Consider the following 17,983-nt stretch of genomic DNA (forward strand, 5'->3'; position numbering starts at 1 on the left):
CATTCATAATCCAGCTCATATTTCATGCAGCAGGCGTCAGAAGATGACATGTCGTGTATTCACTGTACTCCAGAGTATTCCGAGCAGAGATTTCCATCAAATATTGCTCAGCAGGAAATAACCATTAAACAAAACGGCCTTATCACCCTCTTGCAGGTAGTCTCTTTAATTAACTGCGCTGCGCCTCCACTCGTCAGCCTCTCAAAATCGGGGGGTTTTAAGACCCAGCAGAGGTACAATAGTGAACATCTGTCGCCTCGGTCTCCACAGTATGAATTGCGCCTGGGCTCCGGTCTGAAGACACACAGGCAGCGGCAGGCGGGCTGGCACAGTGCAGACGGACTGGAGTGGATCCGTGATGCGAACAGATGCCGCTGGACCATGAGAGAAAGTGGAGTCAGACGCACTGAGCCGCAGCGATAAGACAGCCCGCCGCAAAATGAAGACACCTATGGTAAAGGTCTCTGCCATGTAGCCCTATAGGCAAACTGTTTGTGCTCGCTTTGAAATCCAGCATTGTTCTGTGAAGTGCGCTCAGATCGCCATAACGCCGCTGTGTGTACTCTGTCGGATCAAAAGATTAGGATGTGAACAATAGGCATCCAGCTGTGCGCTCTGTTTGGCACTAAGCTCCGTTTTTTTCTTTCTTAGAATGAATACTACAGCGTGGAACATGCGGGGTGTTTAATGCAGATGCATATATAAAAAAAATAAAAATAAAAGTGCATGAAATTGTATTTCTTTAATATAGTTAGAATAGCACGTTGCCTCATTTTAGACAGCTGTGAAATAATAAAACAATACACACACATCCATCACTCCTCGCTCGGCTGTGTGCCACGAAACAAATCAAAAGTGTCATGAGCGGCTTATCTCCTGCATCTGTAATTTAATATAGATTTATAACCGTGGCAGCTGAGACCGAAGCACCTTTTTTGACCCACAAGGTCGGGATATCGATATGAACTTTTACTTTATAGCTTTCACTGAGATGAGACACCGCTGCTCCTGAACGCACCTGAGCATTAAAATGCATGCATGCAAACTAAGTAAAGATCATTAACAGCCTGACATCTTGTCAATGTCACGATCAGGCCTGTGCCCTTAAATCAAATCGATAAGAGCTGGGGGGGATATATATATAAGTTTTAGTCGCACGTGACATGAATGACAGGAAGTTAAGGTTTTTTATTGACAAACCAGTTGAGGATGATGATGAAGATGTCCGTGCAGAGAGGAGGCAGCCTCTCACCTGTCATATAGCTGCAGCCTAAACTCAGTCCAGTGCAACAGGGGCTAATTTGTCAGCATCTGCTTGTGTCTTTGCGGCAGCGCCATGGGATAGCGGTGCTTCTCGTGCTTCTCCTGTGCGCCAGCTTGTTCCTGGTGTACAACGGCAGCTTCAACGGCGCTTCCAGGGACTCTAACGACACTCACATCCGAAAGCATGAACAGCTGCGGCGGCCCACTGAAGCCTCCGTCAGGGTGGCCAAGCCTCATCCCCCGGTCCTCCAGGGATACAGTGGCATCATCGACCATAAGGTAAACAGATGTGGCTGTAATGCGGGGAAGGGAAGGAGGAATGGTTTCATGTGAGTGTGTGTGTGTGGTTAAATGCACTGCAAAGTAGATGAAAGAAAGTGGATCCACTTCTACTTTCTTGCATTAGGAACCCATTTCTGCACTGCATCCTCACCTCCTCTTCCTCACACACACACAGACACACACACACACACCTTCCTCCTGTCTAATGACCAGCAGTCATCTATCTGCACAGCTCTTTAGAGAGAGAGAGAGCCTCCCCCTCATCATTTATCACAATTTTCTCCAGCACAGTGTTGCGCCACACTCAATACCCACCTGTCGTTACTAATAACAGCTTAGGCTACAAATGAAATCCTTGGCTGCATTCTTACGCTCTAATTGATAAGCCCAGGAGACCTGCAGCTAGGTGAACCCTGACGTCACTGTTGGGGTGTACTGACTTCCATCTATTTACCAAGCCAGGAGAAAACAATCAATGTGAGTACTGGCGAGCGAAAGGCACTGCAAGTTAAGCAGACCTAATCACCTTGTAAAGGATTTTTTTAGGCTACATACAAGACAGCGTTCTTCACTGCAGGCAATCTGGTTGATGGGCTGTTGGGCGGTGTGTGAAGTGGTCTGCACCACTGAGCCAAATGATGGATGCAACAGTTCTCCAACCATTGGATTTAAGATGCTTACAATTTAGAGAAATGATTTTGGCTGGTCTCATTGACAGATTATGAGACAATGGGCCTCTGTACAAGACACGAGACACTCAAGTGGGGAAAAAGAGAGACTGGAGCACGCTGATTGATTCGCAGACTATAATGTTTAGACTCTGATGAAGACACAGTGGTGTCAAAAAGTTAGTTTGTTTGCACAATTAAAGTAAGAAAATCAATCAGTATGCTACCTTTTTTCTGGAAGTTTGCTATCCTTCAGTATGATCAGTTTGTGTTTCTTTGGAGCTGGTGGCTCTTTATAACCACCAACCTTTGTGTCTGTACTGTCATTTTGTGTCTCTCTGGAGTAGTTTTTGCGTGTCTTTGTATCAATTTGCATTCTCTTTTTGCATCTTACCTTAGTCATATTGTTTTTCTTTAGTTATTTTGTATCCCTTTGTAGCAGTTTTGTGTTCCTTTGCAGTTGTTTTTACGACTCTCTGATGGCATTTTCTGTGTCCTTGCAGTCATTTTGTGTTTCTATATAGTCATTTTACATCTCTTTGTAGTAATTTTGCATCTCTTCAAAGTCATTTTGTGTCCCCTTGTAGTCATTTCATGGACTATCTGACAAGAAAAACAGTCACTTCGGTCAGAGGCTCTGCCCAGGGCCCCGAGGGGTCACTTGGGCTGCTGGGCCTGTTTCTGTTAGGCCCATTCAGTAATCCATCCATGGCAAGACTGATGACACTTGAATGGGCTCATCCGTTCTACCACCTCTCTTACAAAAGAGAGATCTTTTGGCAGCTGAAAACATGTGTTAAATCATGAGATTATGTCACAGGTTGATTTGCATATGAGTAATTTGACTTGCCTCCTGTCAGCTCTTACAAGAGGCTGTTGCTGTGTGCATGAGACACATAAGCAGCATGAACACGTATCAGCTGGACAGATTTGGAAGTCAACACATTGTTCCTGTTGCAGAAAAAGTAGCCTGGCTGGTAAATTAACTTTTTCTAAATTAAACACCAGGGGCTCTGAAGAGTCTTTTAATCTTGTGACAAAGTAATGCAGGTTGGCAGAAGGTGGAAAGTATTATTCATTAAAATAAATCTTATTGCAGAAACCAACAAGTGTTGAAACTTTTAATATTGATGACTGAAAAGTTTTCTCAGGAGAAATGTTTGTCTACTTAAAAGCTGCAGTAGTCAATATTATTTAATTATAATTTAGTTTGAATAAACTAATTTTAACCAGTGTTGCTAACAATATTTAATTTAAGTGTTTTTCTGTGAGCACTCGCGCTTTTGTATTTAGTTTTTTTTTAAACTTCACCCAGTTTGAATCAAACAACCAATCAGGGTTTGGCTAGCACTGTTATATTATGTGTTCAAACAAGGGTCATCTGAGTTCTACGTGTCTTTGTTCCTCCCTTCCTCTCTGCTAAGCTTGGTCGCCTACACGCAGAAGTGCTATGGCAACTTGTGGTAAATTTCCAATTCCTCCTTTGCAACAGCATATAGTACGAAAGGAAGGAAGACCTTGGAAGACAAGAGAAAGAAAAAAAGCATTAAATAAAAACAACAGAGAGGCATTTTCATTGTGTATTTTTAAATTGCCCACTGCAGTTTCAAGTTTCCCCTCTGAGCTGCTCAGCTCTGTAAGAAAATGCATCTTGGAAAACTTTTGTGTGTACAGTGAATTCACAGTTCACTTTTACGAATGACATACTGTACAAAGACACATCGGAAACAATAAAAGTATTGCTGGAACTGTTAGAAGCATTTATTAGCTGAACTAATGTTCTATCTGTAAGTGAAGTTTTAGACCTTGACAGGGAAGATGTTGAAATAGCGGGAGTTGAAGACTGAAAATAACACAACTAATGACCCCAGTCAGATGACAACCAGAGACATTGTAGTTTATGGTCGGCGCTTTAACCCCTGAGGATGGAGGGTAATTAATCCTGTCCTCAGTGCTTATAAGTCCTATAGGACTTGTTTTTTGGGGTAAATTTAGAATTAGGTTTAGGTTAGGGTTAGTGCCTGTGAAGGTTAATGTTTGAATGAGGTGCAAAAAAGTCAGTTCAGTCACAAGGATCCACATGCACTGTCTCACATGCAGTTTGGAATTAATTACCAGTGTGTGCCAACAACTATGTGTAAACATGCTCCTTAAGCAGACACACTGTGCAGCTAAATGGAGAATGCATAAACATCAGCTGACCACGTCTTCATCAGTTTTGGAGTATATCCGGCTCTTTATAGAGCCACAGAAAGGAATTATATAAATATAGTAAGTACACTGTAGAATGGACAATTATAACAAACATTTCATGTACATTCATCTTTGTTTTCACATCTAGATAATTTGGTTTAGATAATTGGTTTAGGCTGAGTTTCTGCACAGCCTGTTTGTCTCTTGAGTTGCACTAATGGACTCCAGTGTAGAGCTCTGTCTCCCACACATCTCAATAATTATTGAGTGAAGTTAGTTTTTTCCTAACCAATAGGAGCCATGCCCAAGAACAGGATTTCCATTTCAGTGTGTAAACCTTTAATGTTCTGGGATGAATGTTGGACCTTGTGTGGTACCAAACATTAAAATCCAGGTCCAGTGTGTAGCATTTCGTGACATCTAGAGGTGAGATTACAGATTTCATTCAACTGAATACCCCTCGCCTCCAAGTGTGTAGGACAAGGATCTCAAACTCTCGTCGACATCAAAAATCCAGGATAATCCTAATAAAATAATTAATAATTATTATTATTTTATTTAATTCTAGTTGTTTCATATCAATTTAAAATACCCCTTCATATACATTTAAAAGAAATGGTTTTGACTTTTATCTGTTATTTGGCTGCAAACAATAAAGATTATATAAAATGATAATATAAAATGTATAGAAGCTGCTGTTTGTATTATCTTAGTTAGAATATTGCACTTACTTCAACACTGAAGTGGCCCCCCTAGGAGATGACAATACTACCAGTGGCGCCAAGCAAATTTAAGGATGAGACCCCTGATGTAAGAGAAACTATGGTGGCCATGAAACTCAAAAAAAACGCAAGATGCCCTATCTAGAGCCAGTGTTTGGTTTGTCTGTTTTAGGCTACTGAAACATAGAAACATGGTGGACAGAAGAGGACCCTCTCCCTTTTGTAGATGAAGATGACTCATTCTAAAATAACGTGATTATACACTAATGAAAACATACTTATGAATATTATATTCCATTCCTGCCAATAGGTCCTCCTAAATCTTTCACACTGGACCTTTAATATTTGTCCAGAGCCGCGGTCAATGTGCCGGAGGCTGTTTTGCTTTTGCTTTTCCAATCTGAATTATTTCACAGCAAAGTCACGGCTCTCAAAAGTTGAGCTCATATGAAATGAGTCAGTCATACTTTAAGACAGCTGACGGGACACGCAGCAGCATCTTTTTCCTCACTGCCTGAAATGCCAATATTCAGTGACCATGTGTGTTTTGATTTGATGAGGATTTGTCTGTAATGCGTCAGTAAACCCAGCTATGGATGAGAATTGATTTTCCCCCACTGGCAGGAGAAGCCGAGCATCGTAAGTAAACCACCAATTTATTTTTTCTCTTGGCAATAAACTTATTGACATTTTGGTGACAAGGGACATCAATTAGGGCCACAGCTCCACTGAACATCATTTATACTTCTTCAAACCTGTTATTATGTCACCCTTCACATTCAGCCACTGCAAGCTGTAATCAATACTTTATGATTTGAATGCACTTTGCTACCACAGCATGTGATAGTGCATAATGCAGTACAACCTTCAAATACTCTGCATTCAGTTTTGTGAGCCATTGTGTTTTCCCAGTGGTTTGACAGCATGGATGAAATTTCTGGAAAAGTGAAAAAGTTGTTGGCCTTGCCTCATATTTTTTCCTGCAATGCTGAATGATCAGTGTTTGGAAAAAATACTCTGACATGAACATTTGTCTTCTTCATCTTTGCCTGCTGACCTCTCTGCTATATTGATCTTTCCAAGATATCAGTTGGCTGGCACGCAGGGTGCAGTGCCAGTCAGCCTTTGACCATTTCACTTTATTTTCCACCAGAGTATTCAACTCATAACATCCCAGAAAACATTTTGAAGCCTGTAAGTTTTCTACAGACTTTTGGCCAAGATGCCAAAATCTTTGCCAGAACACTGAACGTTTTTTTTAATCCTCATATTTTTTGTATGTTACTGACAGTCCATGTAAATCCATGTTTTGTCAATGCAACATGTTTGATTTAGGTCAGAATGAAGGGTAATTTATTTCTAGCTATGCAGCAGCAGTGGTTGGCCTGTACATGCGCTCTGAAGACTGTGGAGGAGAGGGATGAGATAAGGAAGCAAAGAAAGAAACTTGGGAAGAAGATGAAAAGGGAGAGAAACTCTTGTAGAGTAAGGGCAAAGAGAATGAGAAAAGAGGACAAAACTAGGAAAGGGTAAGGACGGAGAGAATGATAAAAGAGAATACAGGACCCGTGAAAGGTTCAGCCTGAGAGAATGAGACAAGAGTGCAGAAGGAGGCAGGAACCTACACGTAAGCGAAAGATAGAGAGTGAAATCCCAAGGGGTTTCCTTTCTTCCAGCAGTATCCTCCGTTTTATTTTGTCAGTGAGGAGAAGGAGGAGGAGGAGGAGGACAGGAAACCACTCTCGCCTGTCTCTCTGTTGAGAAGGAAGGACGAGACGGTGTAGCCAACACTCTTATTGCCTCTCTGACACCAGTATCATGCAGATTTCTAACTGATATCCTGCAAGACAGGTGGAGGAGTAATGGAGGAGATTTTGGCGCAGACGAGAGTGAGGAGTCTTATCAAACATGAGGGGCACCCTGATGTCATGCTGGAAAGGGATGAACTGGGCTGACTTCCTGTTAAACAAGACAAAAGATTCTTTCATATGATTAAAAGTCAAACCCATGGCTTCTTAGCAAACAAGACAAAAAGTCTACAGCCAGTGAAAATCCAACATTGTGATGTTTAGCAGGTAGTATTTACCATATTGGTTTACAGTGTTTTGTTTAACATTTGCTAATTAGAACTAAACACAAAGTACAGCTAAGGCTCATGGGAATGTCATTTGTTTTGAGGGTAATTGGTGATAAACAACATCTGTTGATGGTGCTAAATGTAAAGTCAAGGAATCACCGAAGTGATTGCAATTTATCCTTAGGGGGAACATTTATGTATCTGCAAAATGTCAGGGGCGGATCTAGAGAAATATTTATGGGGTTTGCCAGAGGGTGGCATGGAGACTTTAAGGGGTGGCAGAATTATGCAGATTTAATGGCAAACAATCACATATATATCAATATTTGCTTGTAAATCCCTCCAAATTAAGAAATTTTAACTCAAAACATTACAATGGTTGTGGCACATTAGGAAAGCATTTACATTTTTCCAAGTATGTCTGTATGTCAGTATGTCTAACTGGGGAGGCAGCTGGGGAGGAAAGCTTTTTCTAAATGTGGAGGCTGCTACCTCATGCCACCCTTACAGATTTCTTCCCCTGTTTGAGACATTACACTCAAAAAACAAATGTAAACCTCATGGTGGTGCTACAGGAGAAGTCAGGGGATGACCAAAGTCTTTAGGAGTCGTTCTCTGAGGACGAAGATTTCACGGAAGAAGTGAAACTTTTGACCTGCTGGTGGCTCTAGACAAAAAGTCACCAAAGTTCGCATGATTCAACCTGTGGGAATGATGAATGTTTGCCCCAGATTTCATGGCAATCCATCCAAAAGTTGTTGAGATATTTCAGTCTGGACTAAAGTGTTGAACCAACTGATCATCCAAGCAATGGTCCTACATTGCCACCCCTACAGCCACATCGCTTGTAAGGCAAAAACAAAAGAAGCCAGAAACTGTTGTGCTGCTCCACACAATCCCACTGTGATGACACAAGAAATGTACAAAGCAGATTCTTCTGCACAAACTCTGGACAGAGTCAGTTTTAGATATATCTGGGCTGCAAATACTCACTGACGAAGTACACTTTGCCTAAAGGCATGAGCCAAGGAGAACGAAGCCATCTGTGCCAAGGAGACATGACAAGGCATCCTTCTCCCAACCACAGCTTTAGTGACAGCTGGAGAAGTGAGATGTTTAATATTTCATCTCAGACAGCCACATCTTCTATGGTTTTCTCTGAGCAACAAAGCCATTTTTCACCGTTCATTAGGATTTTGCTATGCAATCAGCCAGCTGGATAGCGAGAAAGAAAACTCCCCAATTAGGCCGTTATGGCAAAAGACTCTGTAGTCATTTTATGTGAGCTTACAGTGTTTGCGAAGTCTGCAGGTCTGTGTGTGTGTGCATGCATATGTAAGGTACGTCTTTGTGTTTTGTACCATTTTGAGTTTTAAATTACAGCGCGAACTGCAGCAAACATTAACGAGAGATAACCACTATTTTTTTTAGCAGGAACCTTGTTAGAATACTAAAAATGCTCCGTTTCGACTGAAAAGAAAAGAATAGTAGTTTCGTTATGCCCCAGTGGTCCCAATTGGGGCATAGTCTTGGATTTCAACTTATCTCCAGTGCATTCTGCTCCTGCCAAACATAACACAGCTTCAGGCTCTTTCCAAAGCAGGCCTGCAAAGCAATTATGGATGAAGAGTCGGAGGGGGAGGGGGATGCTGCCTCTCGATAAGCATTCCCTCGCACACTCGGTGCCTTTTGGCATTCTGTGGTTAGGGAATCATTGGTGAAGTCATATATTTTTAACATAAAGGAAGTAGAGGTAAATTTCTTGAGGCATGTGTCATGAGCTGAATGGTGATTTCATGCTTCTGCGTGTTTTAACCTTTGGTGCTTGGTAAGCTGTAGCCTGTGGAGTGCTCTACTTGTTTGGCCCCTAAGAGACCTGTGGAGGCTCTAAAAAGGTTAAATTATGATAAATGGATGACAACTTTGGCACAAAATCAGGAGATAGATGATAGGCCGCCACCGCCCTCCACCTTCATTGAGAGCGAATGCAAAGAGACGGCTGGCAGGAAGTATCGCAATAAAACCCAATTTCTTTGCTTTTTCTTCCTCTGGCTCCACAGACCCACAAGGCCAGCTACATTACTCAGCTCTTTAGGCGTGATTAATGAGCATGTCCTCCATGGTGGGAGAGAGGAATGATGAAACTGTTACTTGTATTTTGGCGTAATCTCTTTCTATATGCCATGAGCATTCCATCGCCCCCAGGTTAGAAACATATTGGATACCAAGGTTATTAATTACAGAGAACTGGCGTTTGCCAAAACAATGAGCTTCTTGGCCAAAAATAGAGCAAAGGAGCAGGACTGTGTCAAAGTTGGCAAAGTTTTTTTGTAGAACAAGAAATGACAAAGCAAAAGTTGTAGAGGAAACCTCGAGTGTAAGCACTAGAAAGCCACAAAGAAAGAAACAGCCTCCTGTAGCGTTTTGCTGATGTGACATTAAATCGTTGCCTGTACCACGAGGCCATCAGTCGAAACAGTCCCAATTACAGAGCGTACTTTGATGTATATCCCATCATCCCCCCCATTGAGGAGACATTGTCATGGTTGTTCAGTGAAGGTTCTTTGGTCTCACACTCTCACTGACGTGCCTACTGATTGCACCTTCAGTGCTGTTGAAAAGTAAGCATTTTTCCTGGGCGCATACAGAGCTGCTTCCGCCCCCTGTTCCTTCCTCTCTGCTGGAGGGACTACACATTAATTCAGGTTATATCAACAGCAGGGTCTGTCATGGGACCCCAAAGCTCTGTAGTGTAAAACAGACGCTGTAGATAGTCCATACTCTCTCAGAACAATTTCATCATACACTGCACTGAAAAAAGTCTAATTGTAGCTACAGACAAACAAACTACAGCAAATAATATGACTCAATAAGTGTAGAAACAAATGCAGGTGCTTCTACAGAGGGAATTAGGATTCTCTTAATGGTTTAATGAGATATGATTCATATGCTGTGGCCTTCATAGTCACCATAGTCACTAGATTTTACTGACTCCTAGCCAGCAATCTTGCCCACCATAATCAGAACACCAAATGAGGGAATATGTTTTGGCTAGACTAGTTGAATTTATGCCAAGGAGCATCTAAGATGCTCTGGAGGCTTGTGGTGGCACCACAACACTACTAACAACCCTCATACAACCAAGCTACTTACTGCATCTTGTGTGAATCAAATAGCTATCAGATCAGATCACAAGACACATTTGAGACGGATTAAAAACTGATTGCTCAATCCATTTCAGCAGTGGATCTGCAAAAGTATACGCAATCTTACTCCTCCTCAAGTGTAACTATGTCAATTAGAAGCTGTAGAAGTAGCCTCTCCCCTGTGATAATGTCAGCTAAGGTCACACTTAAACCAGACATTTGTCTCCCTCTTGTATTAAATTAACAATAGAAAGGAAACTTCAAAACAGATGAGTTATCCGTGTGTCTGTTTAGTTATTGTAGCTAAACTGCTCCACAAGTTACTCTTCTGCTGTTTTTGTCAGTTATGTCAAACAGCTTCATGTGGACTGGCCATAATTTGAACATAGCACTGGGAAAACAGACAGGTTGCAATTTGTGATCTAGCATACATGCGTAAATGACAGTGTATTAAATGACCCATGTGGCATCTAGCAGTAAAGTTGCAGGTTGCAAACATTTTAATACAGCTCAGCCTTCCAAAGAGGAACTACGATGGCCATGAAAATTGCAAAAACGTGAAACGTTGGTTCTCCTTTACTTTGTCACATACCTTTTTGAAAATTTTACAAAAAGCTGGTCCTCATCGTGAAGGAGGAATAATACAACCCAAGTATTTGTTGGTACAATATATCATTAAACAGGCTTCAGAATATAATACTTCATTTGCGCGTAGCACACATGCAGAGCCATCTCCTGCTGTGTAATGAACACCAGCTGAGCCACTGTGATTCAAAAACAAGGAGTGAAGGGGAAGAGACAGTCAGTCATTGTCACTGTCTCCATCGCTGCTGAAGCAGAGGTGTTAGAGTAGCTCTGCAGTCAACATGGACAGTAGAGGAAGTAGTAATTTAAGGAGTGTGGAGGACAGAATTTGCCCTTTCAGCTCTGCCTGTTTTCACACTAGTTCACACCGTGTCAGTCATTGGGGAAAGTGGGTGTGACTGTTGGTTTGATTGTTGCAGAAAATTGGAGCATTCCACCACTTTACGTCTGTCCAAACAACACCTTAGAGAAAGTACTTTTTACCCTGTAGACGCAGAACTTCTCACCCCAATCATTCTAGAGAACTGAGGGAAGTTTGTATACATTGCAGCCTTCGCCTCAGATTTTAACTTTATTGAGATCTTGGGAAAAGCCTCAGCAGTCGCAAGTGGGTCACACTGACATGTAGGTCAACAGTAGAAGTTTCCACGATTGTCAGTACAACTAAATTGATTTTGGGCGCGGAGGCACAGGGTGTAGTTGATGTGGTCTAACCTTCACTGACTCAACACATTCTCATCAAAAGAGCTTGCTAACTCAATTTCCTGCAGTTAAAAAAACAGAATATAGACATACGAAGTGGGACGAGACACTGGCTGCAGAGGTGTTTTTATTATGTCATCCTGTTTCAAAAATATCCTCAATGTTACTTCACTACAAACATGTAACTCCCTGATCATGTAATTAATGGTAATAATGATGATAATGACAACACATTTTATTTGTATAGTACCTTTTCAAAATCTTTCAAAAAACAAATTAAATCATGTTAAAGATTTAATGAAAACTGCAGCATTTCATTAGAACCACAAGAAATCTAAAATTCACAAAATCCAGGTTGCACTGAAAAAAAAACAGACTTTCCCACTTCTTAGTTGATGTGCTATAAAAATATTATGAGTTTTAATACTTTATATTGTCAGAGGACACATGCAGTAACAACAATTTGGCACAGTTCTGGTGCTTTTTATAATCTAAGTTTGGGCTGCAAAAGTATTGTTGGTGAGTCCTTGTTCTGTCCTTTGTGCACAACAAAGTTAACCTGTGCTGAACAAATAACAAATAGACTAAATTATAGCCTGACAGCTTCTTTGTAGAATCAATGGATGCTTGTTCTTTGAGATAATACGCTCAAAATCAAATGGGATCTGTGTTCATTATGAGCCAGCAGGCAGGCTACTTTTTAAAGGGTTTCCTCTAACTTTTTGTAATTAAATAAATGAAATGCATTGTTTGCCAGCAATATAAAAACAGTCTAATAGAAACTGAAATGATTCCTTCATTAAACATTTGGAACAGCACTTATGCATCTGGTCATGCCAGCAGGGATTTCATTTATGAAGGAACTCGACTTCCTTTGAGTCACGTAATCTTTTGAAACCTATGCCTCGTCTCAGACTGCAGTTATTTGCAGTCAAGATAAACAAATGAAACTACGAGTGAAGTTCAGCACTCGTTATCCTTCAGTTGTTTGAATTGATGTGCTCTGCTTTGGATAAGAGAAAGTTGTCCCCAAATACCAAAATTTCCTTCCAGATCAGTGCTGACAAAGTTTCAAAACATCAGAACACCAAATAAGGAAAAAAGTTTTGGAATAAAAAAATAAGTTTTTAACACTGGATACATTGTCATTTTACACAGTAGAAGAATGATATAAAGACAGCTGGCTACAGCTAATATAATTAACAGATGCAAAGGCTCTTTTCAGCAATGCAAAAGAGTATCTGTCTATTTATGAGCTGAAGATGACTCCATTGCCTCTGCTAGTAATCAGTGTTAATTCCGTTCTCCATCATCATCTCATTAATAATGCAACGAAAGCCTTGATGATGATGATGATGATAGCATCAGATGTTCACTAATAACCAAGAGGAATAGTAGCTTAATATACATTTTAATGCTTCTAACACTCTCTTTTAAACTTCAGCCACAGAGCAGACGGCTGTGCAGTGGTAGAAAGCAACAATATGCATTTACACAAATACTGTACGGTTAAGTTGAGTAAGTACTCTGTTCTGAGGGACTGTTATTGAGTATTATCATATTTTTATCAAGTAAATTAAGTGCTTCCTTCCTTCACCACTGTGGCTGGGTGACGCTCACCTTTCCTTCAGCGTGCAGTCACATGAAAAACGTTGATCAGAGCTCATTGGTGTGGGAGCAACTCCCCGACAGAAGGCTGTTAGGATGCATGCGTGCATTGTTTGTGTTTTTATGAATTCCTGCTCGTCAGAATACACTCAGGATTAGACTAATGAGGCTCATCACCTTGGTGAAAAAACAAGACAAAAAAAAACCCTCCAAACCGCCATTTAGTGATGTGAGCTGTGAGCTGTGACCTCCAGAGCTGCTGGAAGAAATCATTTCTTTCACTGCGAAGATTGACCTGTGTGAGTGTTACTCTCATTCATACGCATGTTCCTAATCACCACTTTGACTATTATTGCATCTCAGGTGTGTGTCCATTAAATAAATGAATAGGCATTACTTTGGCAATAAACATTAGCATTGTGATTCATTTCATTAGAGTTTTCCAATTAAAAGTCTGTGTCTCATAAACAATCTCTCCTCTAAGTTCCACTTGGTCACACTGGGAATTAAAGCTTTTTTTCATGCAGATGAATATTATTATTAATTTTAGTTTGCACATTCCTTTATTTAAATAAAAGTATGTAAAGTATCAAAAGTAAAAGTACTTGTTCTGCGGATAAAATAGCCTTTTTAACTGATTTCTTATTATATATTACATTATTAGATTGTTAAAGCTGAAGTGCGGTACTTCTACAACTAAGTGAACATCTGTTACATTCAAGTCCTTGCCAAACGCATTGCTTCACACATTCTGTGATTTCCAAGCCACGCTCGCTCACCAGTAATTTAAATCTGGTTTCTGTGGCGACATCTCCCACGCTGGTACACAGTGCGTGGTTGTCAACAGCAATGATTGGTTTGTCAGTGTAGAAGTGACGGAGTAGGCTACAGTGACTAAGTAGTACAGCTGAGGCTTAGTGTAGCGGTCGGCACCTTTAAGCACACACGGCCCTGCGTATCACACACACACACACACACACACACACCACACACACCGTCAGCTCAAGGGAAGTATCTGTTGCCAGCCCAAATTGGGAATCTACCTTCCAGCCTGGACAGAAGCCTAGTCCGCCCTTGAGATCATCGATTAGCTGCCCAACCCCTGGCATCGAGGCCCAAAAGTATTTTAAACGCTCACCCTTTCTTTCAAAATTTAATTATTCTCCAACTCCATCCTCTAATTACTCCGTTGACCATCAAACCTCCTGGCTCCCAGGCTGACCAGTCCCTGGAGCTGACAGCAGCGCACTGGCAGGACTACAGGAGAGAGTTATCGGAGAATCACTAAGCTTGTTTATCAGATGCAAGAGGGCTCAACTTGGTTTATTTTCATTGTATTGGGTCACATACTAGTATTTTAAGGTAAGGACTCATTCATTGCTGGTTGAACTGTGGGTTTTGTATTGAGCACTGACTGTATAACTAATTGTGCTGCCCTTCAAATTCTTGTGTGTTTTGTGTTTCTTGTTGTCTGCTGGTGTCTTTTTGGAATCCCTGCTTGTTAGTGATGGTTAAGGGGTCATGTCCTTGTAGGGTTGAATGGTACATGACTAAAAATATTATCTTTGTCAGACTTACTTTTCTGTTATTACTTTTTCTGTCAGAAGGCTGAGACAAAAGTTCGGCACTGAGGGTTAAATATATCCGTTGGCTGCTTGTAGTGAGTGGCATTTTGCAGTTCTAGCTGGTTGAGATGGAGTTCATTTTAACTCCTACTACTATATTGTTCAGAGCCTAGGGTTCGGGCACCTCCAAGAAAGATAAAGGTACATAAGAGAATTATTATTTGTATTTGTATGAGGTGAAGTGCTGCTATCCAAATTTGTATTTAGTAGTTTTTTCTCTGAGATTTGCTTTTTTTAGTAAAATATTGCATGTTGTTTTTTTATCTCTCCATTTATCTGAGAGCTCATCAGTCAAGTTTACATCAAAATTTCGTGAATATTTTAACAGAATTTCGAGGATATCAGAAAAAAAAAATCCATCCATAACGTTATTTGCATATATTGCAAGTATGCAACATCTAGATAAACAGCAGGTGGTGCTAATTCATTGATTTGTCGTATTTTGTTTTTATAGATGCGCAAACTTTTTCCTCAACCAGACCTAAAAACGTATTGGGGCTATATTTTTGAATTTCCAGCATTTCTAATTCACAACTACACACTGTTTGATGGTGTTTTTAAATAGTCTGACAGATAAATGAAGTAGAAGTAAAAAGCACAATATTTCCCTCTAAAATGTACTAGAGTAGAAATATAAAGTTGTATAAAATGGAAATACTCTAGTACTTTAAGTAAAGTACTTGAGTAAATGTACCACTGGAGACACATACAAGCACATACGCATGAGCACAGAGAGATTGAAAGACACACTCACGTGTCCTGCTTGCCAATATGAAATCTGTCGCTTCCCTGGAGATTCTTCCTGCTTGACGAGAGTTGTCACTGGCAGCTGGTGTTTTATAAACAGACATACCCCCCCCCACACACACACACACACACACACATACCCACATACATCCTTTTTGGTTACTGTTTCTCATTATCCTCTGTTCCAGCACATAATGGACACACTCCAACTAGAATATTTAGCATTGGAAATGTTGTCAGAGGGAAGCAGAGCTTTCTCCACATTGGGACTGTAGTATTGGCGATGTATTATTGATGTCTTCTTTTGTTTTTCTTAGGCTTGTTGTTATATTGCGAGAACACAACAGTAATTGCTCCTTTGGGATTGAGCTCGACAGGATTTATTACACTCGCACTCCAAGATTTAACAGCCAGTCTCCAGACTGGAAGAAGAAGTTTTTGCGTTGGTGTGAAAATTGCCTGTTTGCCCTTGTTCACAACAAACTTGTCATCTCGAGTTTGACGGTTAACAGTTCGCCTGAGTGCCATATTCAAATTTCCTCCCGCTGTCCCTACCCATGCATATATTCGGCTTCACGCTAGGATTATACTGCACCTTTTATCTTTCAGTTTCATTTTCAACTTGCTGTATCTTGTGTAGAAAAGGGACTTTTGCAGTGCAGGGGTGAACGTGATGTGAACATGAAGTAGTGGCACACACCTTGTGCTCAGACGTCTCAACTTACTCTCACCAAACTTCTCTTAATAAGATCATCTTCTTGTTATCGATTCAGCCCATTGTTTACCGTGTTGCGCTGGTTGATAACCTGCCTATCAGCCCCAACAACTGCTCTGAGAGGATTATGGGAACGTATCAGCCCGACACATCAATAAACAGTGTGATGATGATGGCGGCCGTGAGCTCACTTGCAAATGTGAAATCTTCTCAAATACAGAATTGACCTCAGGTGTCTGGGTGCGCTCGGGAAGGGGAATCCTGCAGATGTTTTAATGATGTTTGCGGGGCTGCCGCTTCGCGCTAACATCATGACCTTATCAGATGACATAACTTCAGCGGCTGTGAAGCAAGTGAGTGTGCATTTCTAACTTTCCCTCATCAAAGGACGCCCCTGAAATCCCTCCGTGTCTCTCTGAAGGCCTTGCCCTACATTTCTTGGTCTCCAAAGTGCTTCTTTCTCTGACAGCCACTCCTTTTTCTTGCTCCTCTTTTTCATCTATCAGATTGCCTTTCATTTTCCTCCACTCCTCAGCCCGCCTCTGTCTGTCACGCTGCCCCTCCCCCCTCCCTCTCTCTTCATCTTTCTCATATCTTTCTGCCTTCCTCTTTCTTCCTAATGTCCCTCTGTCATTTCCTCCTGGCTTTTTCCTCCTCTATCTTCACCGCACTCCTTCTGCAATTTTAGAGCAAAACGGGGGGAGAAGGAGAGGTTCTTTGACCTGGCAAATTGCACCTCATCTTCTATATTCATGCCAAGGCAATCATTCCTACAGGGATGTGTCTGTGTGGTCCTCACAGCAATAGCTCTGTCCTCTATCTGGGTGGAGGTTACAGGGACAAGCAATGGCTGCATCATTGTACAGTCTGCACCAGCGGCTATCAGGCTGATATGGAGCCAATTAAGGCAAAGGAGTGTGTGTTGTAACACGGCGCAACCCGATTCTCTCCACACTCCCACTGGCTTGACACGTCGGGTTGCCAGGGTCCAGTCTTTCCAGCAGCTCATACTAATAGAAACCCACGGCAAGTGTTCTCCTCTTCGGTTCACCCACACCGTATGAGGTGAGGAAGAAGAGGGGGAGGTTTTATCTGAGAGAAAAGAGAGAGAGAAAGAAGGAACATGCATGCTTCTTTTCACCGTTACGTGCAGGTGGTGAGGAGTGTTAAGGTTTAATGACAGAGAGTCCTGCCTTGAGGGCAGAGTCGGGCTGCAAAGGTGTTTGGTGTTTGGGATACAAGGGCATTTTTGATTAGGAAGGCAGTGCAAGGGAGAAGAGTGTGAAACAGGAATGAAGCTGTATATTCAGTGTGGGTGGACACAATAATACCAAGTAGTCAGGTTTTGTTGAGACTGTATCACAGAGATGATGCTACAACTTTGTGTTCAGTTTGGGGACATGCATTGTGTTGTTCTGTGTGATGTTGTGTCAACCTCCTGCATATAATATCCTAAAACAGTGGCTCCTAACTTTGTGTGTTTTGTTTGTGACCCCGTTATATGAAGCGTTGTCTTCTTGCAAGCTGTCGACATAAGTTGTGAACAGTCCAATCAACAAGGGAATCCCTACCTCTCAGCCTGAGTCACTTTAACCTCCAACCTCTTCATCAAGTTTGCGGACGACACAACTGTGGTGGGTCCCATCAACA

The 17,983-nt window shown here is 41.4% G+C and overlaps 1 protein-coding gene across 1 annotated transcript in view; it reads left to right on the plus strand.

The window, feature by feature from the left end:
• Nucleotides 1-317: 317 nt before the first annotated feature.
• st6galnac5a (ST6 (alpha-N-acetyl-neuraminyl-2,3-beta-galactosyl-1,3)-N-acetylgalactosaminide alpha-2,6-sialyltransferase 5a) overlaps nt 318-17,983 on the plus strand; it is a 44,777-nt gene continuing 27,111 nt past the window's right edge. Inside the window, exons 1-2 of the mRNA XM_035670080.1 lie at nt 318-454; nt 1,333-1,542. Of these exons, the coding sequence (XP_035525973.1) occupies nt 440-454; nt 1,333-1,542 (225 nt within the window). The 5' untranslated portion in view covers nt 318-439. The remainder of the gene's footprint in view (nt 455-1,332; nt 1,543-17,983) is intronic.

The sequence above is a fragment of the Morone saxatilis genome, unplaced genomic scaffold, assembly GCF_004916995.1.
Source record: "Morone saxatilis isolate NCDOM2014 unplaced genomic scaffold, NCSU_SB_2.0 Contig23, whole genome shotgun sequence".
Taxonomy (NCBI): Eukaryota; Metazoa; Chordata; class Actinopteri; family Moronidae; genus Morone; species Morone saxatilis.